The sequence below is a fragment of the Neoarius graeffei genome, chromosome 15, assembly GCF_027579695.1.
Source record: "Neoarius graeffei isolate fNeoGra1 chromosome 15, fNeoGra1.pri, whole genome shotgun sequence".
NCBI classification, from domain to species: Eukaryota; Metazoa; Chordata; class Actinopteri; order Siluriformes; family Ariidae; genus Neoarius; species Neoarius graeffei.
Window position 1 is genome coordinate 74149129 of NC_083583.1, and position 25658 is coordinate 74174786.

The following is a 25658-nucleotide window of genomic DNA, read 5'->3' on the forward strand; positions in this document are numbered from 1 at the left end:
GTAAGGTCCTAATGACCCACAATTTGTGTTCCAGTGGGTGGTAAGAGTCAAACAGTAGGTACTGGTCTGTGTGTGGGGGTTTCTGGCAGACCTTGATGCTAAGGCTTCTGTCTTGTTCAGTGTGTATGCTGCAGTCCAAAAAGGCTAGGTTGTTTCCACTGACATCCTCCTGAGTGAACTTGATTTTGATATCCTCCGCATTGATTTTGATATCCATTATGGTTAAAGATTAAAGTAATGCTGAAAAGCTATTTCCACAATAAAAGAATGGTGTTTGAACATCATTACCCACCTGCCTGCACTTCAGTATTCCACCCACCTCAGGGATGTGCTACAGTGGTACTGAAACCCGGGAATACTGAAGAAAACCACCCATGGAGTCCTCCCTGCTCACAGACCTCATCCATGCCCTTGGCACTGCCCAACAAAGCCAGCACCAAGCACTGATTGCCCTCTGCAAGGAACAAGAGCAGTGCTTTGAAGCCTTGCTCCTGGCCCAGCAGGAAGATTGCCAGATATTCTGGCACCTGCTGGTGTCAGCAGGGGTTCTCAACCACTACAGCTGCTGAGCCCCCCCACATCACCCTAGTGAAGATAGGGCCACATTATGACCCAGAAGCCTTCATCACACTCTTTGAGCAAGCGGCAGAGGTGGGGGTGGCCAGTTGAGCAATGTGCGGCTTGTCTGCTGCCGTTCCTGTCTGGAGAAGCCCAGCTCGCCACGAACCAGCTCCCTGTCAACAGTCAGCTCAACTACGCTGACTTGAAGCAAGCCATCCTGCAGCATGTCGGACGCTCCATGGAATAACACTGTTACAGCTTCTGCACACTGACACTGGAGGAAGTCAGTCGGCCGGCCATTTGCTTTCAGCCAACAGCTCCAGGATTCCTGCCAGTGATGGCTGAGGGTGGAAGACTGGGATGCCGAAGGGATCATTGACGTGGTAGCACTAGAGCAGTTTACCATGTGGTTGCCAGAAGGGACAGCAGAGTGGGTCCAGTGCCATTGCCCGATGTTGCTGGATCATGCGATCAAGTTGGTGGAGGACCATTTGGTGGCAGTACCAGTGGCAGGTGGATATCATGCTTCTCCTCTCTCTTTCTCCCCTTCTCACTCTCTCCTCTTCCCATCCCCACCCCACCCCCCCACCACAGAAATGAGGGCCAACCCTCCCACAGCTGACTCGCCGAGCCTGTGGTGCCCCCTCCCTCCTTTCCCTTCGGTGTCTGTTTCTTCTCCCCCTCAGGTGAGTGATCCCCAAAATGCCCATGCAGAGGTGAAGCCTGGGCCGGTATGCTGGCCCTGCAGGAAACCCAGACATCTCCAGGACCAGTGCTCTGTGATGGAAGTAGGAGCCTTGGTCTGGATCCCCAACACACCAGAGACTGCCCTCAATTGGGCCAGAGCATATCACATACCAGTGAGTATTCAAGGGGATACATATCACATGTAACCAGCTGTATTCCAACTGTAACCAGACCTCAATCTACCAAAGCCTGGTTCAAGGTGAGGCATTGGGGAAGCACAAGTGGTGAAGGTTTTGTGTGCACATGGGGATGTTCATGAATATCTGCTAGTGTCTGTCCACATTCTATTTCAGGGAGAGAAAAACATAGTGTAGAGGCGGTGGTTAGCCCACACCTCACCCACCAGCTAATTCTGGGGACAGATTGGCCAGGGTTTAAAGGTTTAATGTAGCATGTAGTAGTGAGCAGGTCCTGTGGTAACACGTCATGGAGGGATTCTGGTGTGGCGTTGACTGGGGAAGCCATCTCAGAGTTGTCCACATCAACACCGCATTGAAGTGGTACAAGGAGAGGGGAGCAGCCTGCCCCTTCCCTCTATCTCTTGGGCATTCCCTCAAGGATTTCCCTTTAGAACAAATGTGAGATGAGACTCTGTGTCATGCTTTTGACCAGGTGAGAGTAATCAATGGTCAGATTCTCCAGCCAAATGCAACACTCTCCTTCCTGTACTTTGTAATTATTAAAGATAGGTTATACCAAGTGATGCAGGACACTCAAGCTTGTGAGCAAATGACCCAATTGTTAATCCCAAAGAGCCATAGGGAACTCATATTCCATGCAGCTCATTTTAACACTATGGCTGGACACTTAGATCAGGATAAGACACTAGCCCAAATAATGGACTGGTTTTATTGGCCAGGGATTCACGAGGTTGTCAGTAGGTGGTGTGCAATGTGCAGTGAATGCCAGCTGGTGAAGCAGCACGGTGGTGTAGTGGTTAGCACGGTCGCCTCACAGCAAGAAGGTTACGGGTTCAAACCCAGCGGCTGGCAAGGGCCTTTCTGTGTGGAGTTTGCATGTTCTCCCCGTGTCTGTGTGGGTTTCCTCTGGGTGCTCCAGTTTTCCCCACAATCCAAAGACATGTAGTTAGGTTAACATGGGGTGGCCTTGGGCTGAGGTGCCCTTTAGCAAGGTACCTAATCCCTGACTGCTCCCCGGGCACTCTGGTGTGGCTGCCCACTGCTCTGAGTGTGTGCATGTGTTCACTGCTTCAGATGGGTTAAATGCAGAGGATGAATTTCACTGTGCTTGAAGTGTGCATGTGACGAATAAAGGTTTCTTCTTCTTCCAGTGGCCACTCAAAAAGTGCCCTTGCCCACTGATCAAGACCCTCTTTGAAAGAATTACTTTGGATCTCATTGGGCCATTAGATCAGTTGGCATGAGGATATTGCTTTATTTTAGTCCTAGTGAACTATGCAATGCAATACCTGAAAGCAGTCCCATTGTGTAACATTTCTGCATGCAATGTAGCAGAGGTACTGTTTAAAATTATCTCCCGAGTTCGGACTCCCAAGGAAATCCTGACTGACTGAGGCACTACATTCATGTCATGCACACTTCACAAGCTTTATGAGTTATTGGGGATTAAATCCATTTGCACCAGTGTTTATCACCTGCAAACAGACAGCTTGGTGGAACGATTTAACCAAACTTTTAAAACTTTAATTTGGAAATTTGTAAGTGAAGACACACTTAATTTGGATAAATTGCTCAAGCCCCCATTATTCGCAGTATGAGAGGTCTCGCAAGTCTCCATGGGATTCTCCCCATTCGAATTATTGTATGGGCATAAACCTCACAGCAAGAACATCAAGCCCAGCTGTACAACAGGTGTGCGCACCTTAGTGAGCTCACACCATGAGATAAAGTGCTCATATTATTGCTCACTTCGAGCTCAAAATTAATCGCTAAGTGGCAAGGGCCCTTCGAGGTCACACGGTGAATTGGGAATGTCGACTATGAGGTGAGGCAAATGGATGGGGCGAGGCATGACAAATATATCACCTCAACCTACTAAAAACTTGGAATAAGGGGTCCCTGTGGCATTGGCATCAGTAGTTCCGGAGATGGCAGAACTGGGGCTGAAGGTAAAAATGAAAGTAACCACTCAAACCACTCTGGTCCCCTGTGGAGACCATCTCTCACCAGCCCAACTCACGGAGGTTGCCAGGTCACAAGCAAAGTTTTCTGACATGTTCTCGCCCCTTCCTGGCTGCACTCACCTCATAGAACACCACATCAAGATGCCTCCAGGAGTGGTGGTGCATAGCCACCCATACCTCTTGCCCAAACACAAGAAAGCAGTGGTTTGGGGTAAACTCAAGGCTATGCTCGAAATGGGAATAATTGGAGCAGCTTGGTGGTCTTGGTCCCCAAGACCAATGGATCGGTCCTGTTCTGTGTAGACTACAGAAAAGAAAATGCAGTGTCTAAATTTGATTCGTACCCAATGTCCCACATTGATGAATTGCTCTATTGATTAGGCACAGCTTGCTTTTATTTGATACTGGATTTGACAAAGGTATACTGTCAGATCCTCTTGACTCCTCTATCCCATGAGAAAATGGCATTTTCCACATTGTTTGGCTGACACCAATTTGTCACTCTTTCTTTCAGATTATTTGGCACTCTCACTATGTTCCAGTGGCTCATGGACAAAATCCTATGCCTGCACACTGTGGCCTATTTAGACGACATCATTATATATAGTAATGATTAGCCATGGCATCTAGAAAACCTCAGGGCTGTCCTGGAGTTGCTGAGGCATACGGGCCTCACAGCTAACCCGAAAAAGTGTGCAATTGGGCGGTATCTGGGTTTCCACTTGGGTCATGGGCAAGTCCATCCCCAAATTGACAAGACCACAGCAATTGCAGCCTGCCCGAGGCCCAAGACCAAAAAGGGGGTGAAACAGTTCCTGGGGCTGGCTGGCCACTACCACAGGTTCATACCTAACTATTTGGACATCACCAGCCCACTGACTGATCTCACTAAAATGGGAGCACCAGATCCGGTCCAGTGAACAGAGCAGTGCCAACAGGCCTTCACTAAAGTAAAAGCTGCACTGTGTGGGGGGGCACTTTTACACTCCCCTGAAGGAGGGGAGTGACTGACTGATTGTGGCCAGAACTTAAAAAGTCCAGTATCCACAGGCAGATGTTATGATTGAGGCCTAGGTTGGACAGTTTGTGGAACAGTCTTCTGGGGATGATTGTATTAAATACAGAGTGGTCATCCACAAGCAACAGTTGTGCATATGCTCCTTGTTGTTCTAGGTGATGCAGTACAGTGTGGAGGGCAATGGAGATGGCGTCATCTATTGATCTGTTGGTTCTGTATGTGAACTGATGATGGTCCAGAGTAGGTGGGAAAGCATCCTTGATATATTTGAGGACTAGCCTCTCTATGCACTTCATGAGTATAGGGGTCAGAGCTGCTGGCCTGTAATTGTTGACGCAGGTTATTACAGACTGCTTGGGAACTGGCACGATGGTGGATGTCTTCAGGCAGGTGGGGACAGTGCACTGTGACAGGGAAAGGTTGAAGATGTTTGTAAATAGCTTAGTTAATTCCATAGCACAGTCTCTGAAGGCCTGTCCTGGGACACAATCTGGGCCATATGTTTATTTTACTGTGTGTGTGTGTGTGTGTGTGTGTGACATCCACACTCTGTATGATGAGGCAACTTGTGTCTGTGGCTGGAGCAGTGGTTGTGATAGTCCTTGTGCTGTCCCTCTCATGATGACCAAAGAAGTGGTTGAGCTGCTCTGCTAGTGAGGCACTGCTGCTGGTGGTGGTCAGGGAGTTGCTTCTGTTGGGCAACACAGTGGCGTAGTGGTTCGCAGTGTCTCCTCACAGCAAGAAGATTCTGGGTTCAAGCCTAGTGGCAGACAGGAGCCTTTCTGTGTGGAGTTTGCATGTTCTCCCTGTGTCTGCGTGGGTTTCCCCCGGGTGCTCCAGTTTCTCCCACAGTTCAAAGACATGCAGTTAGGTTAACATGGGGTGGCTTTGGGCCAAAGTGTCCTTGAGCAAGGTACCTAACCCTCAACTGTTCCCTGGGTGCCATAGCATGGCTGACCACTGCTCTGGGTATGTGTGTGCGCTCATTGCTCACTTGTGTGTGCATGTGTATGTGTGTGTGTTCACTGCTTCAGGTGAGTTAAATGCAGAGAATGAATTTCACCATGTTTGAGTGTGTGTGTGTGACAAATAAAGGCTTCTTCTTCTTCTTCTTCTTCTTTTTGTCATGTGGCATATACCTTGCCATGCCTGATGGGGGTCTGAGTTATCAAAGTGGCCCTCAATCCTCTTTCTGTAGGCTGCTTTGGCATCTCTGATACCTCTTCCCAGTTCTGACGTGGCAACACTGTACTGCTGTGTGTCCCTGGCCTTGAAAGCCCTGTTGTGGGCCTTTAGCAGTAATGAGACATATTTTGTGATCGATTACTTGTCATTGGGGAAGACACAAATTTGTTTTGTAGTAGTCACAGTGTCCATGCAGCTATTTAAGTAAAGCAGGATAGTGGAAGTGTAGGTGTCAATGACCTCATCCTCAAATATGGTCCAGTCAGTGCAACTGAAGTTGTTCAGAAGCTCCACAAGGCTGCACTTGTATAACTTTAGTTGTTGGTTTAACTGTGTTGATAATGGGTATATGTGCTGGAGTTAAGAACAGGGAGATGTGGTTAGACTGACCCAGATGTGGAAGAGGAGATGCCTTATCTATAGGGTTTTGTCAACAGGAAGATGAGAAACACCTGGCCCAAAAAATACAGACATGCTGAAGGCCACTATCAAAGCAACCTGGGCTTTGATAACACCTCAACAGTGCTACAGGCTGATTGCCTCCATGCCATGCCACATTGATGCAATAATTCATGCTAAAGGAGCTCCAACCAAATATTGAGTGTACACATGAACAAACTTTTCAAAAGTTTACATTTTCAATACATTCCTGTATTGTAAATTCATTTTTGATTGATCTTAAGAAATATTCTAATAATTTGAGATACTGGATTTCTGATTTTTATGAGCTATGTGCCATAATCATCAAAAGCAAAACAAAAAAGGCTTGAAATATTTCACGTTATGTGTAGTGAATATAGAATATATGAAATATATGACCTTTTTGAATTAAATTATGAAAAAAAACTTTTTCACAATATTAAAATTTTTGAGATGCACTAGTATTTAAATGTGTACAATAAAATCAGACTATTTATCGAGGCCACATTCCAGAAGTTTCCACTGACATTATTCACAGGCTGGCTAGTTTTTGAGTTGTTGAGGTTTGTATCAAACCCATTCAGTTCAAGTGACTATTCAAACAGACTATACTATAAGAATTAAAACTCAGTAAATAATAATGGCAATGGTAGTGATTCATGTAAAAAGAACAACAACAACAAAAAAAACAGACTCTTGGGGGTTCCCCGCTTTGAGAACCGCTGACTCACTGCACTGAAAACTGTGACACTGAACTGGTCAATAATCATACTAGGAATTTATCACAGTATTTAAGTTTTATGGTGGATATATTTGCACTTATGTTAGATATTATTTTGCTTTACTTCTGTTTCTTTTTCCACTTTCCTAAGGCCCTGAAGAACTGAGGAAGTAACAAACTCAAGAGACTAGAGAATATACTTTTTATTGTCATTGCACAGTGGGGTACAACAAAATTGTGGACCACTGAGGTTAACTTTCCATTTTTTTTTAACCACTGAGTTTGAGTTTTATTCTAACCCAGGTGATGATATGAAGCTGCTGTGTTTCACCTTGGTGATGTGAAAATGCCCTTAATGCTCCTCCTTCTCAATGTAATATAGGGCTGAAACCCTGTAACCATAATTTAATTGTGCTTTGACTGAACAGATTACCTGAAGATTTTTCTCACAGGAGTTGATACTTAACACTGCATGCATGCAAATCATTCAGCAAGCTGTTAAATATCAATCACAATAAATTTTACTTCACATGTCAATTGTCACAAATGATGCCTCAAATAGGAAATAGGAAGATCTCTATGTTCACAAAGTAGCATTTCAAACAATGGCTGGAACCACCATGTACCCTGGGAAAGACACACACATGCACAATTTTATTTAACAATGCATCCACTGGACTGATCCCATTTTAGGATATCTGCCCCCATATTTTCCCTGGTCAGGAAAACATTCAGATGTAATGGCAATAAATGAGTGAATGAAAAGAAGACATGGGCAGCTGCTCATATCCTCCTCCACTAAGCCAACTGACATCAGAAAAAGCAAGCAGACCTCACTTGTATTTAAGACAGATGGCGTGGTTAACAATGCTGAAGTTAAGTGATACATATACAGGCCCCTTTAGATACATATTAAGACAAATTACATGTATCACACCACCTAAAGTGCCTTCAAATTATCACATTTCCTCTCTGATTCTGTCTTCTACACTGGACAAGGTACCTCATGACGCAGACAAATTATCTGCAAAACTACATGTACTTAATTTTGTATTTATTATTTACAGCATATGCTCTACATGTTCAATCTTACACTCTATACATTTTCTCAGCTGCTATATCCTGTTTTTTGTGGATTTTGCTCAACAAATTTGGATTGACATATTTGCTCAACATATTCCCAGTTGTTCCTGACTTATCGGACACCCTGTATGTATGTATGTGTGGAAGTATTTAAGCATCTTAGAGATCTAGAGAGACTGTACAGTGTACTGGAATGAATAGTTTGTAATTAAAACTGCTAGTAGTCAGGGCTGCCAACTTTTCAAAATTCCTTGGAGTGAGATTTTTTTTTTTTGGGGGGGGGGGGGGGGTCGACGGCAAAATTTTTCCCTACAAGTGGTTTTTCACAAGCGGTTGGCGCGACACAATGGGTAGCCTAGACCAGATAGATAAACTAGATTTTTTTCTAGCGTGAGAAATTGAAGGTATGGCGTGTGAGTGTGTGAAGACAGTCAAATGCGTGTGTCTCACGCTCATTGTGTGAGAGTTGGCAGCCCAGTAGTAATATTGGATATGTGTTCGCTAGCATATTATACTGTATATATTTCAAGATTTTCCAAAATGCAATAATGACCCTGATAATCTGGGATTTGTTAATTTATGTGAGCGTTTATTTAACTGACAAAAATACAAAGAAAAGATTTTCAATAGTTTTACTGACCAACTTAATTGTATTTTGTAAATATAAACGAAGATAGAATTTGATGCCTGTAACACACTCAAAAATTTTGAGACAGAGGCAAAATAAGACTGAAAAGTTTATAGGATATTCAACTAACACCATTTTGGAAGATTCCACAATAAGCACATTAATTAGTAACAGGTGAGGGTGTCATGATTGGGTATAAAAGGAGCAGCACCAAAGGCTCAGTCTTTGCAAGCAAGGATGGGGCGAGGCTCACCCCATTGTGCCAAAATTCATGAGAGAATTGTTAGTCAAATCAAAAAGAACATTTCTCATTGCAAGGTTTTTAGGTCTTTTGGAGTCTACAGTACATAATATTGTGAAAACATTCAGGGGAGACCTCTCAGTGCATAAAGAGCAAGGTTGAAACTCCTGTTGAATGTGTGTGACAATCGAGCCCTCAGGTGGCACTGCCTGAGAAACTGTCATACTAATGTGACAAATAATGTGACATGCGCTCTGAAGTACTTTGGAAAACCATCGTCACAGAACACAGTCGGCTTCTGCATCCAGAACTGCAACCTGAAACTGTATAATGCAAGGAGGAAGCCATTCATCAATCCTATGCAGAAATGCTGCAGATTTCTCTGGGCCTGAACAAATCTCAGATGGACTGAAAGACAGTGGAAATGTGCACTGTGATCAAATGAGTCCACATTTCAGCTTGTTTTTGGGAAAACCGGACACTGAGTTCTCCATACCAAAGGTGAACATGACCATCCAGTTTGTTATCAGAGACAGGAGCAAAAGCCAGCATCTGTGATGGTATGGGGGGCATCACTGCCCATGGCATGGATATGTGGGCATGTGTGTGAAGGTACCATTGACATGGAGGCATATATTGGGATTTTAGGGAGACATATGTTGCCATAAAGGCAATGTCTCTTCCTGGGAAGTCCATGCTTATTTGAGCAGGACAATGCCAGGCCTCATTCTCCATGGGCTACAACAGTGTGGCTTCATAGACACAGAGTGCATGTGCTTGACTGGTCTGTTGCCAGTCCAGATCTGTCTCCTACTGGGAATGTATGGCGCGTTATGAAGAAGAGAATCAGACAATGGAGACCATGGACAGTTGAGCAACTGAAGCAAGCAAGATTGCACAAAAATTCCAATTGTAAAACTGCAACAATTAGTATCCTCAGTTCCCATATGATTAAAAAGTGGTATTAAAAGGAAAGGTGATATAAAACAAAGTTAAAATTGTGTCTCTCCCAAATTTTTTGTGTGGGCTTTTCTGTGTGGAGTTTGCATGCTCTCCCCATGTCTGCGTGGGTTTCCTCCGGGTGCTCCGGTTTCCCCCACGGTCCAAAGACATGCAGGTTAAGATAATTGGTGGCTCTAAATTGACTGTAGGTGTGAATGTGAGTGTGAATGGTTGTGTGTCTCTGTGTGTCAGCCCTGCTATGATCTGGTGACTTGTCCAGGGTGTACCCCGCCTCTCACCCATAGTCAGCTGGGATAGGCTCCAGCTTGCCTGCGACTCTGTACAGGATAAGCGGAGATGGATGGGTTGCAGGCATCAAATTCTAACTTTGTTTATATTTTCAAAAATAAATTTAAGTTGGTCAGTAAAACTATTGAAAATCTTTATGTGGCAGCGGGGGCGTGGTCAAGTGCCAGTCTGTGACCGGAGGGCGGAGTCAGGGAAGGTAAGTGGCAGAATCACTACATCTAATGTCAATTAACCTGTGTTTGTGTGTCTTCCCAGTGACCATGCCCTATATAAGGAGAGAGAGAGAGAGAGAGAGCAGAGGAAGAGAACTCTCTCCCCAACCAGACGGCTTGTGTGCGTGCATGCGTGTGTGGCTGGGAGAGTTAAATTCCACTGAAAAGTGAAAGAGTTTTGTGAACTCAGTTCTGGCCTGCCATCTTTCTGTGCTCCACCCACCCATACGAAGTGCTACAGTGGTGCCGAAACCCGGGACGGAGCACAGAGAAGAACAGCCCCATGGAATCCTCCCCCTTCGCGGACCTGATCCATGCCCTCACCACGGCCCAGCAGAGCCAGCACCAGGTGCTAATCGCCCTCCAGAAGAAGCAGGAGCAAAGGCTCGATGCCCTGGTGCTGGCACAGCAGGAAGATCGACAGATGTTCTGGCACCTCCTCGCATCGGCGGGGTCCACCACCTCCACCACCACGGGCCCTTCCTACCTCACCCTAACGAAGATGGGCCCGCATGATGACCCCGAGGCCTTCCTCACGCTCTTCCTCAAGCAGGCAGCAGAGGCCTCAGGCTGGCCGGTGGAACATCGCGCGGCGCACCTCCTCCCCCTGCTAACGGGTGAGGTGCAGCTGGCCATGCTACAGCTCCCCGCCGACAGCCGGATGGTCTATGTGGACCTCCACCAGGCCGTCCTCCAGCGTGTGGGGCATACCCCCAAACTACACCAACAGCGCTTCCGTGCTCTGCGCCTGGAGGAAGTCGGCCGGCCGTTTGTGTTTGGCCAGCAACTCTGGGATGCCTGCTGGCGGTGGCTGAGGGCTGACAACCGCGACGCCGAGGGAATCGTTGATCAGGTGGTACTGGAACAGTTCATCGCCTGACTACCCAAAGGGACCATGGAGTGGGTCCAGTGCCATCGCCCGGCGTCACTGGATCAGGCCATCGAGCTGGCGGAGGACCATTTGGCGGCTGTTCTGACGGCAGGACAGCAGATCTCCTCTTCTCCCCTCTCCTCTCTCTCTCGCCCCCTCCCCTTCTGTGTCTCATCCTCGCCCCGTTCCCCCACCACATAGGCGGGGGTTGGCTCCACCCCAGCAGGCCCGCCGCACCCGCGGTGCCCTCCCATTTCCCACGCCTGTGTCTGTCTCTTCCCCCCCTCAGGTGATTGAGCTCCAGAGCGTCGGTGCAGAGAGAAAGCCCGGGCCGGTTTGCTGGAGCTGCAGGGAGCCGGGCCACCTCCAGCAGCAGTGCTCAGCAATGGAGGTGAGCGCAGTGGTTCAGATCCCTGACGCGCCAGGAGCCACCCTCAATCGGGCTGGAGCGTATCGCATACCAGTGAGTGTCCAAGGGGATACATATCAGGCGTTGGTGGACTCCGGCTGTAATCAGACCTCAATCCACCAAAGCCTGGTGCAAGACGAGGCATTGAGGAGAGCACAATTAGTGAAGGTGTTGTGTGTGCATGGGGATGTTCACAACTACCCTTTAGTGTCGGTCCACATTCTTTTTTGAGGGGAAAAATGTAGTGTAAAGGGAGCGGTTAATCCTCGCCTTACCCACTCGATAATTTGGGGGACTGATTGGCCGGGATTTCGGGAGTTAATGAGGCATTTAGTGAAGAGTGGGTCCTGCCGTAGTTCAGCAGAGGGAGGTCCTGGTGTGGCATTGGCAGGAGCAGCTGTCACAGAGCTGTCTACGTCATCACCATGTCAGAGGGAGGAGCCACAGGCTCCTCCTCCATCTCTCGGGGAATCCCTTGCGGATTTCCCGTTAGAACAGTCGCGAGACAAGACTCTGCGGCATGTGTTTGACCAAGTGAGAGTAATTGATGGTCAAATGCTCCAGCCAAATGCCACCCTGTCCTTCCCCTATTTCTCCATTATGAGGGATAGAATATACCGAGTGACGCAGGACACTCAGACTAAGGAGCCGATTACACAGCTTTTGATTCCAAAGAGCTGCCAGGAATTAGTATTCCAGGCGGCTCACTTTAATCCCATGGCTGGATACTTGGGGCAGGATAAGACACTAGCCCGAATAATGGCCCGGTTTTATTGGCCAGGGATTCGCAGCGATGTCCGTAGGTGGTGTACGGCATGCTGCGAATGCCAGTTAGTAAATCCAGTGGCCATTCCAAAAGCGCCTTTGCACCCTCTACCATTAATCGGGACCCCATTCGAAAGAATTGGATGGATCTCGTCGGGCCATTAGATTGGTCAACACGAGGGTACCACTTTATTTTAGTTCTAGTGGACTATGCAATGCGATACCTGGAAGCAGTGCCTCTTCACAATATCTCAGCACACAGTATTGTGGAGGTGCTCTTCTGTGTCATCTCCCGAGTCGGAATCCCCAAAGAGATTCTGACTGATCAAGGCACCTTGTTTATGTCATGCACACTGAGCGAACTGTATGGGTTATTGGGAATTAAGCCAATCCGCACCAGCATTTATAACCCACAAACGGATGGTTTAGTCGAACGGTTCAATCGCACACTCAAGAATATAATTTAAAATTTGTTTGCGAGGATGCACATAATTGGGACTGAGAGGTTGCGCGGGAGCGAGGCTGTGTGAGAGCGGACCGAGAGGTTGCGCGGGAGCGGGGCTGCATGAGAGCGGACCGAGAGGTTGCGCGGGAGCGAGGCTGCGAGAAAGAAAGCCGAGAGGCTTCGCAGGAACGGGCCGAGTAACAACAAACAACGCAATGCCCCCGAAGAGAGCTCCTACGGTCGAGGAGATTGATGACATTAAAAAATCCCTCAACTTTTTGGGTGAAGAAATCTCTGCTGTCAGGATGCAGCAGAAGACCATCCTGGACTTGGTGGAAGAGGTCAGAGCTCTGCGGCTGCAGAACACAGAGAAGGCAAAGAGGATTGCCTTTCTCGAGAACCGAGTGGAGGAGCTGGAGCAGTACACCCGGGTAAACAACATCATTGTGACCGGACTGCAGATAAAACCCTGGACATATGCTGGAGCAGTGGCGATAGGAAATGGAGAGGAGCAGAAAGAGGAAGATGCTAATTATGTGGAGCAACAGATGTTAGCATTCCTGCACTCCAAGGGTATATTGGTAAAAAATACTAACATCGAAGCATGTCACCCTCTCCCACGGAGAAGCAACACAGAAAAACCAGCTGTAATAATACGATTTGCCAATAGAAAGTATAAGATGCAACTATTAAATTAAGGGAGGAAACTGAAAGGCTCAGATGTTTTTCTGAATGAGCACTTAACAAAAAAAAAATGCAGACATTGCAAAAAAGGCGAGACTCCTCAGGAAACAGGGTAAAATCTAGAACACTTGGACACAAAACTGTAAGATTTTCATAAAGCTGAAGGGATCTCCAGAAGAGGCCAAGATCCTGGTCATCCGAGATATTGGGGAACTGGACAAATTCTGAGGGAGCCAATCAAAGCAATTTACAATCATGACACAAGGACTGGACACTGTACACAAGAACTGGACACTTTCCTTTATACAGAGCATAAAACACAAGATATGGAAAATAATATTGATCCGGAAAATAATCTTTTCAGCAACATGAATATCAGCTGCCGGTATTATACTGAAAATCAATACAATGCAACAACCAGAGAAGGAAATAAGATATCAATTATTCATTTCAATACCAGAAGTCTGTATGCCAATTTCCATAAAATGAAGGAATATCTCAGTCAGTTCAATACTCCATTCAATATAATAGCCATATCAGAAACTTGGATTAATGATGAGATGGGAGTAGATTTTGAGCTGAACGGGTATGAATTTAATTATATAAATAGAAAGAACAGAAGCGAAGGGGGAGTGGCAATATATGTTGATAATAGTTTGGAATATAAAATTAATAACAAAATGACGGTAGCTGTTGATGATTGGATGGAGTGTATTACAGTAGAAATATGTTGTGAAAAAATGAAAAATATAACAGTGAGCTGTATATACAGATCTCCTGGATCAAGCATAGACGTTTTTATAGATTGGATGGAAAGTATGTTTATAAAATCAACACAGAAGGTCATGTACATCTGTGGTGATTTTAACATCGACCTCTTAAATCATAAAAAACATAAAATGACAAAAGAGTTCATTAACTCAATGTTCAGTATGGGACTGTATCCAACTATTACCAGACCAAGCAGGATCACGTCTCACAGCACCACTATAATAGATAATATATTTACTAATATCTTGGAAAATAATATAGAGAGTGGACTACTATTAACAGATATCAGTGACCACCTACCTATTTTTAATGTATATTACTGTAATTATAACAAGAAAAAGGATACTAAAAATTATAAATATATAAGAGTGAAAACTGAAGAAACCATGATTGCACTAAAAAATGACTTAATGATACAGGACTGGAATGTAGTTTATAAAGAAAAAGATGTTGATAAAGCATATGAGGAATTTTTAATAATATTCAATGAACTATATAATAAAAATTGTCCTATAAAGAAATACAGTAATATACATAAATATATAAATAGTCCGTGGGTCACCAAGGGGCTACAAAATGCCTGCAAAAAGAAAAATATATTATACAGACAATTCTTAAAGCATCGAACTATAGAGGCAGAGGAAAAATATAAAAAATATAAAAATAAATTAACTAATATTATGAGGATATGTAAGAAAGACTATTATAATAAATTAGTGGAGAAAATAAAAACAATATTAAAGGTATATGGACTGTACTAAATGGTATTGTGAGAAATGGATCCAAAATTACAAATTACCCGGAGTACTACACTGAAAATGATAAGACCATAAAAAATATGGAGGATGTGGTGAATGGTTTTAACCAATTCTTTGTAAATGTGGGACCAAATTTAGTGGCAAAAATAAAGGAACCCGAGACAACACAATGTGGGGACATAGAAGATATGGGGGATAGAAATCCAAGTACAACTTTTCTAACTGCAACTGATGAGGAAGAAATTATCCAAATTGTAAGAAAATGTAAAAACAAAACCTCTGCAGACTGGAATGATATAGACATGTTAACAGTAAAGACAGTTATTGAGGGAATTGTGAAACCACTCACCCACATCTGCAATTTATCTTTTCAATCAGGTACATTTCCAGACAAAATGAAAATTGCAAAAGTGATACCATTGTTTAAAACCGGAGATAGACACCATTTCACAAACTACAGGCCTGTTTCTTTACTCCCCCAATTCTCCAAAATACTCAAAAAACTTTTTTCAGATAGATTGGACAAATTCATTGAAAAACACAATCTCCTTACAGACAGTCAATATGGATTCAGAACGGACAGATCAACATCGATGGCACTAATGGAACTAATAGAGGAAATCACAAAATGTATAGACAATTAAAAAATAGCAATTGGAGTATTTGTGGACCTAAAAAAAAGCATTCGATACCATTGATCATAGTATATTATTAAGTAAACTAGAAAAGTGTGGTGTTAGGGGAGTGGGGTGGAGCTGGCTGTCGAGCTATCTAAGAAACAGGCAACAGTTTGTGCAGATAGGTGACCATAAATCTCATTTCATGAACATTACATGCGGGGTACCACAGGGGTCAATATTAGGTCCGAAATTATTCATATTATATATTAATGACATATGTAGAATTTCGCAAGTACTGAAATTTGTTTTGTTTGCAGATGACACCAATATTTTTTGTTCTGGTGAGAATTTGCAGCGGACTTTAGAGACAATCACAACTGAAATAAATAAACTAAAACTATGGTTTGACAAAAATAAATTATCATTAAATCTAAGCAAAACAAAGATCATGTTGTTTGGGAGACACAAAATAGATTGTAATGTAGAATTGATAATAGACAATACTAAGATAGAAATGGTACAGGAAATTAAATTTCTTGGTGTGATTTTGGATCATAAAGTCTGCTGGAAACCTCATGTAGGATACGTATGAGCAAAACTGGCAAAGTGCTCGGCAATTCTGTGGAAAACAAAACATATTCTTGATTGCAAATCTTTGTATACTCTATATTACTCATTATTTTTGCCATATCTGACTTACTGTGTCGAAGTCTGGGGAAACACCTACAAAACCACTCTGCAGCCGATATGTACAATACAGAAAAGAGCAATAAGGACAATAAACAAAACAGGATACAGAGATCACACAAACTCACTATTCATAAAAGCACACATGTTGAAATTTATGGATCTGGTCAAATTCAGAACAGCACAAATAATGTATAAAGTGAGAAATAATCTATTGCCAAAAAATATACAAGGAATGTTTAGTGAGAGAGAGGGGGGATATAATTTAAGGGGAGACCTAAATTTTAAAAAACCAAAGGTTCAAGCAAATATGAAAAACATGTGCGTATCGAGCTGTGGGGTGACTTTATGGAACAGACTGGAGACAGAAATAAAACAAAGTGCAAATATAAATCTGTTTTAAAAAAGATACAAAAAATATTTTAAAATAAGTATATAGAAGAGGAAGTATGTCAATGGAGGATGATGAGGGATAAATATAATAGAGTTGATTGTTATATTAGAACTAACTTAGTATATGGTATGTATTTATTTATGGGGATAGTTTATATATTCATATTTACAGGGATAGGTATGTAGTAGATATTTATTTTTGTAATTATATATTTATATAGATATTTGTGAAGTGTATATATGGAATGTAGTGTATATATTTATTTTGTAATTAAATATTTATATAGATATTTAGGAAGTGTGTATATATATGGTGTGTAGTATATATTTATTTATTTATTTTTGTAATTATAAAGATATTCATGAAGTGTATATATGGTATACATTTTTATAGGTGTATTAATGAAGTTTGGATTTCAGGGTAGTTAAAAAGGGGTGGGAAATTAAAAAAGTATTGTACTCCTTTTTCGAACAATGTGCGGTGTATTGTAATGTCTTAGCTCTTTATGTATTTATTAGGTTTTTTTTGTCACTTTCTCATGTTCTTTCTTTTGTATGTACAAATAGTTACATTTTTTTTATACATGTTTGAAATAAATAAATAAATTCAAAATAAAATAAATAAATTCAAAAATTAAATGGCTCGAACCCTTGTTATTTGCAGTGTGAGAGGTCCCACAAGCCTCCACGGTTCTCCCCATTTGAATTATTATATGGGCGTAAGCCATGCGGCATCCTAGATGTACTGCGAGAAAATTGGGAGGAGGGACCTTCCCCGAGCAAAAATGAAATTCAATACGTTATTGACCTGCGTGCAAAACTCCACACACTCACACACCTAACCCAGGAGAATTTGCAGCAGGCCCAAGAACAGCAAACCCGCCTGTACAACAGGGGTACGCACCTTAGGGAGTTCGTACCGGGAGATAAAGTACTTGTACTGTTGCCCACATCGAGCTCCCAATTGATCGCCAAGTGGCAAGGACCCTTTGAGGTCACACGGTGAGTCAGGGATGTCGACTATGAGGTGAGGCGAATGGACAGGGGTGGGGCGCTACAGATTTACCACCTCAATCTGCTCAAACTCTGGAATGAGGAGGTCCCCGTGGCATTGGTGTCGGTGGTTCCGGAGAAGGCGGAGCTGGGGCCGGAGGCTCAAAAGGGAACATTGACATCGCATACCTCTCCGGTCCCCTGTGGAGACCACCTCTCCCTGACCCAACTCTCGGAGGTTGCCCAGTTGCAGACCAAATTTTCAGACGTGTTCTCATCCCTGCCCGGCTGCACCGACCTCATAGAACACCACATCGAGACACCCCCTGGGGGGGTAGAGCACAGCCGCCCTTACAGGCGACCCGAACACAAGAAAAAAGTGGTTCGGGACGACCTCGAGGCCATGCTCGAAATGGGCATCATCAAGGAGTCCCACAGTGACTGGAGCAGCCCAGTGGTCTTGGTGCCCAAGGCCGACGGGTCGGTCCGGTTCTGTGTAGACTATAGAAAAGTCAACGCAGTGTCTAAATTCAATGCGCACCCAATGCCTCGTATTGATGAGTTGCTGGATCAACTAGGCATGGCTCGCTTTTACTCTACACTGGATTTGACAAAGGGTTATTGGCAGATCCCCTTGACTCCACTATCCTGAGAAAAAACGGCCTGTTTGACACCGTTTGGCTTACAGCAATTTGTTACACTTCCTTTTGGGCTGTTTGGGGTGCCCGCTATGTTCCAGCGGCTTATGGACAGGGTCCTCCACCCCCACGCCACCTACGTGGCTGCATACTTAGATGACATAATAATCTATAGTAATGACTGGCCGCAGCATCTGCAACACCTGAGGGCCATCCTTAGGTCGCGGAGGCAAGCGGGTCTCACGGCCAACCCGAAGAAGTGTGCGATTGGGCGGGTGGAAGTACGGTATCTGGGCTTCCACTTGGGCAATGGGCAGGTGCGTCCCCAAATTAACAAGACTGCAGCGATTGCGGCCTGCCCGAGGCCCAAGACCAAAAAGGGGGTGAGACAGTTCCTGGGGCTGGCTGGCTACTATAGTAGGTTTATACCTAATTATTCGGACGTCACCAGCCCACTGACTGATCTCACTAAAAAGGGGGCACCAGATCCGGTCCAGTGGACGGAGCAATGCCAGTGGGCTTTCTCTGAGGTGAAAGCTGCACTGTGTGGGGGGCCACTGTTACACTCACCTGACTTTTCTCTCCCCTTTATGTTACAGACGGATGCGTTGGACAGAGGGCTGGGGGCTGTTTTGTCCCAGGAGGTGGAGGGGGAGGACCGTCCAGTGCTGTATATCAGCAGGAAGCTGTCGGTGCATGAGGGGTGCTACAGCACCATTGAGAAAGAGTGCCTTGCCATCAATTGGGCGGTCCTCCCCCTCTGCTACTACCTGCTGGGACACCCTTTCACCCTCTGTTCGGACCACGCGCCCCTACAGTGGCTCCACTGCATAAAGGATGCCAACGTGCAGATCACCCGTTGGTATCTGGCACTCCAGCCCTTTAACTTCAAGGTGATCCACAGGCCGGGGGCGCAGATGGTTGTGGCGGACTTTTTCTCCCGTCAAGGGGGGAGTTGGCTGCAGGCCGGACGGCTGCCTGGCCTGAGTCAGGTGGTGGGGCTATGTGGCAGCGGGGGCATGGTCAAGTGCTGGTCTGTGACCAGAGGGCGGAGTCAGAGAAGGTAAGTGGCAGAATCACTGCACCTGATGTCAATTAACCTGTGTTTGTGTGTCTTCCCAGTGACCACGCCCTATATAAGGAGAGAGAGAGCAGAGGAAGAGAGCTCTCTCCCCAACCAGACAGCTTGTGTGTGTGCGTGCGTGTGTGGCTGGGAGAGTTAAATTCCACTGAAAAGTGAAAATAAAAGAGTTTTGTGAACTCCGTTCTGGCCTGCCGTCCTTCTGTGCTCCACCCACCCACACGAAGCACTACACTTTACTTTGCACTTTTGTCAGTTAAATAAAGTTTCATGTGAATTAACAAATGACAGATTTTTGTTTTTATTGCATTTTGGAAAATATCCCAACTTTTCTAGAAATGGGGTTTGTATATTGCCTTAATCCTCTCCACCTTCAGCATTTCTCAAAAGCACTTGAGCCAGTGTGAGATTTTTAAAGTGTAGGACTTGATGAGGAAAACTTGGTTAAACTTAAACAAGTACAGATTAATCCAGAGTGTGAATGTTTGTTTAAGTGAAGCCGGCTGTCATTCTGAAACATTCTGGTACATCCCTCTGATTGATGTTGTAGCGCATATCCTTCAAGGTTTGGCATGCTGTATGGACTGTATTAAGATACTTTTCTGCTCACCACAGTTGGAAAGACTCGTTATTTGAGTGAGGCTTGTTGTGAACACCAACAACCATGACACAATGAAATCAACTCAAGATCACTTGTTGTTGTTGTTATTATAATATTTGCTGTGAACATTAATTGAAGCTCTTGACCTGTATCTGGATGATTTTAAGTAAAGTGGTGCTTGAAAGTTTGTGAACCCTTTAGAATTTTCTATATTTCTGCATAAATATGACATAAAACATCATCAGATTTTCACACAAGTCCTAAAAGTAGATAAAGAGAACCCAGTTAAACAAATGAGACAAAAATATTGTACTTGGTCATTTATTGATTGAGGAAAATGATCCACTTACACTACCGTTCAAAAGTTTGGGGTCACTTTGAAATTTCCTTATTTTTGAAAGAAAAGCACTGTTCTTTTCAATGAAGATCACTTTAAACTAATCAGAAATACACTCCATACATTGCTAATGTGGTAAATGACTATTCTTAATTTCTAGCTGCAAATGTCTGGTTTTTGGTGCAATATCTCCATAGGTGTATAGAGGCCCATTTCCAGCAACTATCACTCCAGTGTTCTAATGGTACAATGTGTTTGCTCATTGCCTCAGAAGGCTAATGGATGATTAGAAAACCCTTGTACAATCATGTTAGCACAGCTGAAAACAGTTTAGCTCTTTAGAGAAGCTATAAAACTGATCTTCCTTTGAGCAGATTGAGTTTCTGGAGCATCACATTTGTGGGGTCGATTAAATGCTCCAAATGGCCAGAAAAATGTCTTGACTATATTTTCTATTCATTTTACAACTTATGGTGGTAAATAAAAGTGTGACTTTTCATGGAAAGCACAAAATTGTCTGGGTGACCCCAAACTTTTGAACGGTAGTGTACATATCTGTGAGTGGCAAAAGTATGTGAACCTTTGCTTTCAGTATCTGGTGTGACCCCCTTGTGCAGCAATAACTGCAACTAAACGTTTGCGGTAACTGTTGATCAGTCCTGCACACCGGCTTGGAGGAATTTTAACCCATTCCTCCGTACAGAACAGCTTCAACTCTGGGATGTTGGTGGGTTTCCTCACATGAACTGCTCGCTTCAGGTCCTTCCACAACATTTCGATGGGATTAAGGTCAGGACTTTGACTTGGCCATTCCAAAACATTGACTTTATTCTTCTTTAACCATTCTTTGGTAGAATGACTTGTGTGCTTAGGGTCGATGTCTTGCTGCATGACCCACCTTCTCTTGAGATTCAGTTCATGGACAGATGTCCTGACATTTTCCTTTAGAATTCGCTGGTATGATTCACAATTCATTGTTCCATCAATGATGGCAAGCCGTCCTGGCACAGATGCAGCAAAACAGACCCAAACCATGATACTACCACCACATGTTTCACAAATGGGATAAGGTTCTTATGCTGGAATGTAGTGTTTTCCTTTCTCCAAACTTAACACTTTTCTCATTTAAACCAAAAAGTTCTATTTTGGTCACGTCTGTCCACAAAACATTTTACCAATAGCCTTCTGGCTTGTCCACGTGATCTTTAGCAAACTGCAGATGAGCAGCAATGTTCTTTTTGGAGAGCAGTGGCTTTCTCCTTGCAACCCTGCCATGCACACCATTGTTGTTCAGTGTTCTCCTGATGGTGGACTCATGAACATTAACATTAGCCAATGTGAGAGAGGCCTTCAGTTGCTTAGAAGTTACCCTGGGGTGCTTTGTGACCTCGCTGACTATTACACACCTTGCTCTTGGAGTGATCTTTGTTGGTCGACCACTCCTGGGGAGGGTAACAATGGTCTTGAATTTCCTCCATTTGTAGACAATCTGTCTGACTGTGGATTGGTGGAGTCCAAACTATTTAGAGATGGCTTTGTAATCTTTTCCAGTCTGATGAGCATCAACGACGCTTTTTCTGAGGTCCTCAGAATCTCCTTTGTTCGTGCCATGATACACTTCCACAAACGTGTTGTGAAGATCAGACTTTGATAGATCCCTGTTCTTTAAGTAAAACAGGGTGCCCACTCACACCTGACTCTAATTTCACCTTCAAATTAACTGCTAATCCTAGAGGTTCACATACTTTTGCCACTCAGAGACATGTAATATTGGATCATTTTCCTCAATAAATAAATGACCAAGTATAATATTTTTGTCTCATTTGTTTAACTGGGTTCTCTTTATCTACTTTTAGGACTTGTGTGAAAATATGATGGTCATATTTATGCAGAAATATAGAAAATTCTAAAGGGTTCACAAACTTTCAAGCACCACTGTATGTTACCTGATTGCCTGATGATTGCATGAATGAGTAGATTTGTTCCTGGCTGGTGAATGCATATGACCCAGACTATTTTACATTTAATCTGTATTTTTAGAGTGTTATAAATAATAACACATCAATTTTCCCGAATTGTGTTAAAATTTAAGTTCCTTAAATTTGAATGAAATAGATGGGTTACTGCCATGTGTGCCATTCATTGGGCAAACTTGGTGTGTGATTAGGGATAAATCCCCCAAAGGGCCCAGACTATAATTCTCCTAAATGACCCTGACCATCAGAAATTCTTCTTCAGTCCAACCCTGTTCAGATTTCTGTCTGAGAGGTTCCGTGCGCAGGTACCTTAAACCCCGCCCGTGTCTCTGGTTTCACTGGTTGTTGGCTTCGATTTGCAGCCAATCGCCATCCAGTGTGCGCTGAAAAGCCGCTCGGGTGATAAAACTCCTGCGAGCGCAGCTGCTTGCGCTTCAGTCTCACGGCTGCGGCACCGGGTTCGCTTCTGGATTTCTGACCTGAGTGCAGGAGGATAAACTCTGAGGAAAATGGCTGTTGTGGCAGTTTTTCTCGGGGCTGTGATCGCGATGACAGCAGGTAGGCTGTGCGCAGGGCTGAGGTCTGAGGCTGGAGGGATTAGAGCTGAATGGGAGAGAGTGGAGTTGAGCGCAGCGCGTTTGGGCGGCTGCTGTTTCCGTCTCAGAGCCGCGGGATGGCAGATCATCATCATCATCATCCTCACCTGGAGTCTCTATCAATAAGCATTAAAGCAAATTATAACTACGAAATTTATTATTTATTTATTTATTTTCCTCCCTGGGTTAATCAGAGTGCCATGCACAGGGTGGAAAGGAATATCAGGTGTCATTCATAATTCTAAGATGATCTCAGGTGTTTATTATTATTCAGGGATAAATACATTTATTAGGGATAAAATTAGTTAATATATTTAAAGTCTTTATTTTTCTGCTGATTTGCGACAATGTCTGTTAAAAGCACTATACAGATAAACTTTGATTGATTGATTGATTAACTGATTAATTGATTACTTTTTTACATTTTTATACAGTTCATGAAGTCTCATATATATATATATATATATATATATATATATATATATATATATATATATAAAATATATGACCAAGTATAATATTTTTGTCTCATTTGTTTAACTGGGTTACTTTAAGACTAATGTGAAAATCTGATGATGTATGATGTTTTAGGTCATATTTATGCAGAAATATAGAAAATTCTAAAGGGTTCACAAACTTTCAAGCACCACTGTGTGTGTATATATATATATATATATATATATATATATATATATATATATATGAGAGTACTTTTTTTCTCTAAAATACTTTTCGAAAATAACAAACTAACTTATGTAAGAGCTGAATTAAATGAATTAATGTAACATTTGATATTGTGACCAGCGACTTTAAAACTTAAACACATCATTTTATGTGTTTAAGGACTCTCTCTCTCTCTCTCTTTCCAGTGTTTGGATTAGATCCTGATTTTCAGGTTGATCTGATCAGAGAGTTGGATTTGGCCAATGCGACACATGGAATAATTCAAACTGCAGGTCTTCACAACAGCAGCAAAGCCTTTCTCTTTCGAGGTAAAAACAAACAGTAACAAAAAGCTTCTTTCGTTTTTCACTGTGAACTTTAGCTCTGCTTTTGCTGAAAGTGTAGACGAGATTAGTGCAATAGTTCTTGAGCAAATGTGAAATAAATTGCAAAAACAGTGAATAGCATCCAAGAAGGAGTAATTTTCTTTCCAGATCTGGTTGAATGTTCATGGAGTCTTGAGGAGAAATAGATGCTTTCATTGAACCCTCAAAGTGGATGTGATTTAGGATGACTAGTGAAAGCTTTGACTTAACATCTTCAGTTATAACCTAGGAATGCGTGTTTTTATATACAGCTATGAATATGATATGAAACATTGGTTAAATATCATGTTTTTCACCACATGCCTCAGATTAGACTGTCAGACTCAAACTGCATAGGGAACTAACCAAAAACAGCTTTAAAATATTGTGGATATGTATTCTGCAGATGTTTAATGCTTATGCGTATTTGTGTTATGTGTTGTACAATATGTAATATGTATTAGTATCTTAATGCATATATCAGCTGGCCATTTCTTTAAAATACAATTATTGAAATAACCTATGATATCTAAATATCTTTTCAAATGTAAATGGATGGCACTAGATTTCATAATTATAGTGCAAACATCAGTTTCTGTACTTTACTCCCTACAAAGAATAGTATTGTCATAGACTTTTTTTTCTTTTGCTAATGCAAAATGAGTACTGCTGAATATATTCTTAAAATGAATGATTAAATGTATGAATGCTGACTTTATTTTATATATGCTTTGGTTTGCATGCACATGTCTCAGTGACAGTGGTACTGAAGTTTTTCCTATCGGGAAACCAACATCCTCACTGGTGTGAAACAATTACACCATCTGTTGGGTGAAAAGATCTGATTATCTTATCAGTCCTAATTGTTATACAACAGATGTTTCTGAAAATCTGTTGTAGAATTTTTGCTATTGAATGGACCATCAGGTTTCATTTTTTCATGGTCGTATATAGGATTGGTTCGTGCTGTGTTTTAAAATAGTAGTTGTCTAGACTGCATCACCAGATCTTGTGAAAAGTTGGCTGATTTTTCTCAGTTAGTGCTTAAACAGCTAAAGCAGGCACATTTTTAGTAGACCTGGGTGATATGACAATGCTATAACTGTTGTGATCCATCCACTGGTGGTACCATGGAGGTGGTTGCGGATGGTGCAGCTGGCTCGGCAATACACACAGCTTCCAAAAAGCACCAATAATGTCGGTAAAAATGATTATATAATGATAAGTGTGAGTACATGAGTGGATTAATCATCCAGCAGTGTGTGATGAAAAAAGTGAATACAAGAGAAATGAAATACTGTTACAAGTCTCGTAGGATTGCTTGCATTAATTTTTAATTATAATTTTTACGTTATGAAGACTTTACTTTGGTAAATTTGAACTATTCTTGAGTACTGCATTTGAAGTTGGTGCTGCTGGGAGTAATTCAATAATAATAATAGTAAAGTGGCAATGAAATTAATTCATTTTTCTCCTTTCAAACAGAAAAGACAACCCACCAAATTGACGTGTCAAGGTCAGACGCACGGCCATCTATAAACCAATCAAACATCATGTGTAGGGAAAATGCAGGCTAGAAAACTAACCGGATCAAATGTATATAACGTAACAAAAACATGAACCTTGGTCTGGACTTTCAGGTGTGAAAACACCCTCAGCTTCACTACACAAGAACCTCTGCTGCTGTTCAACACAAGCACATGCATGCATCTCATCTCATCTCATCTCATCTCATCTCATCTCATCTCATCTCATCTCATCTCATCTCATCTCATTATCTCTAGCTGCTTTATCCTGTTCTACAGGGTCGCAGGCAAGCTGGAGCCTATCCCAG

General features: G+C 43.0%; 1 protein-coding gene across 1 annotated transcript in view; it reads left to right on the forward strand.

The window, feature by feature from the left end:
* Positions 1–22716: 22716 nt before the first annotated feature.
* The window catches only part of LOC132899744 (protein kinase C-binding protein NELL1-like), a 528774-nt gene continuing 525832 nt past the window's right edge, over positions 22717–25658 (forward strand). The window contains exons 1-2 of the mRNA XM_060941854.1: positions 22717–22758; positions 23666–23788. Of these exons, the coding sequence (XP_060797837.1) occupies positions 22749–22758; positions 23666–23788 (133 nt within the window). The 5' untranslated portion in view covers positions 22717–22748. The remainder of the gene's footprint in view (positions 22759–23665; positions 23789–25658) is intronic.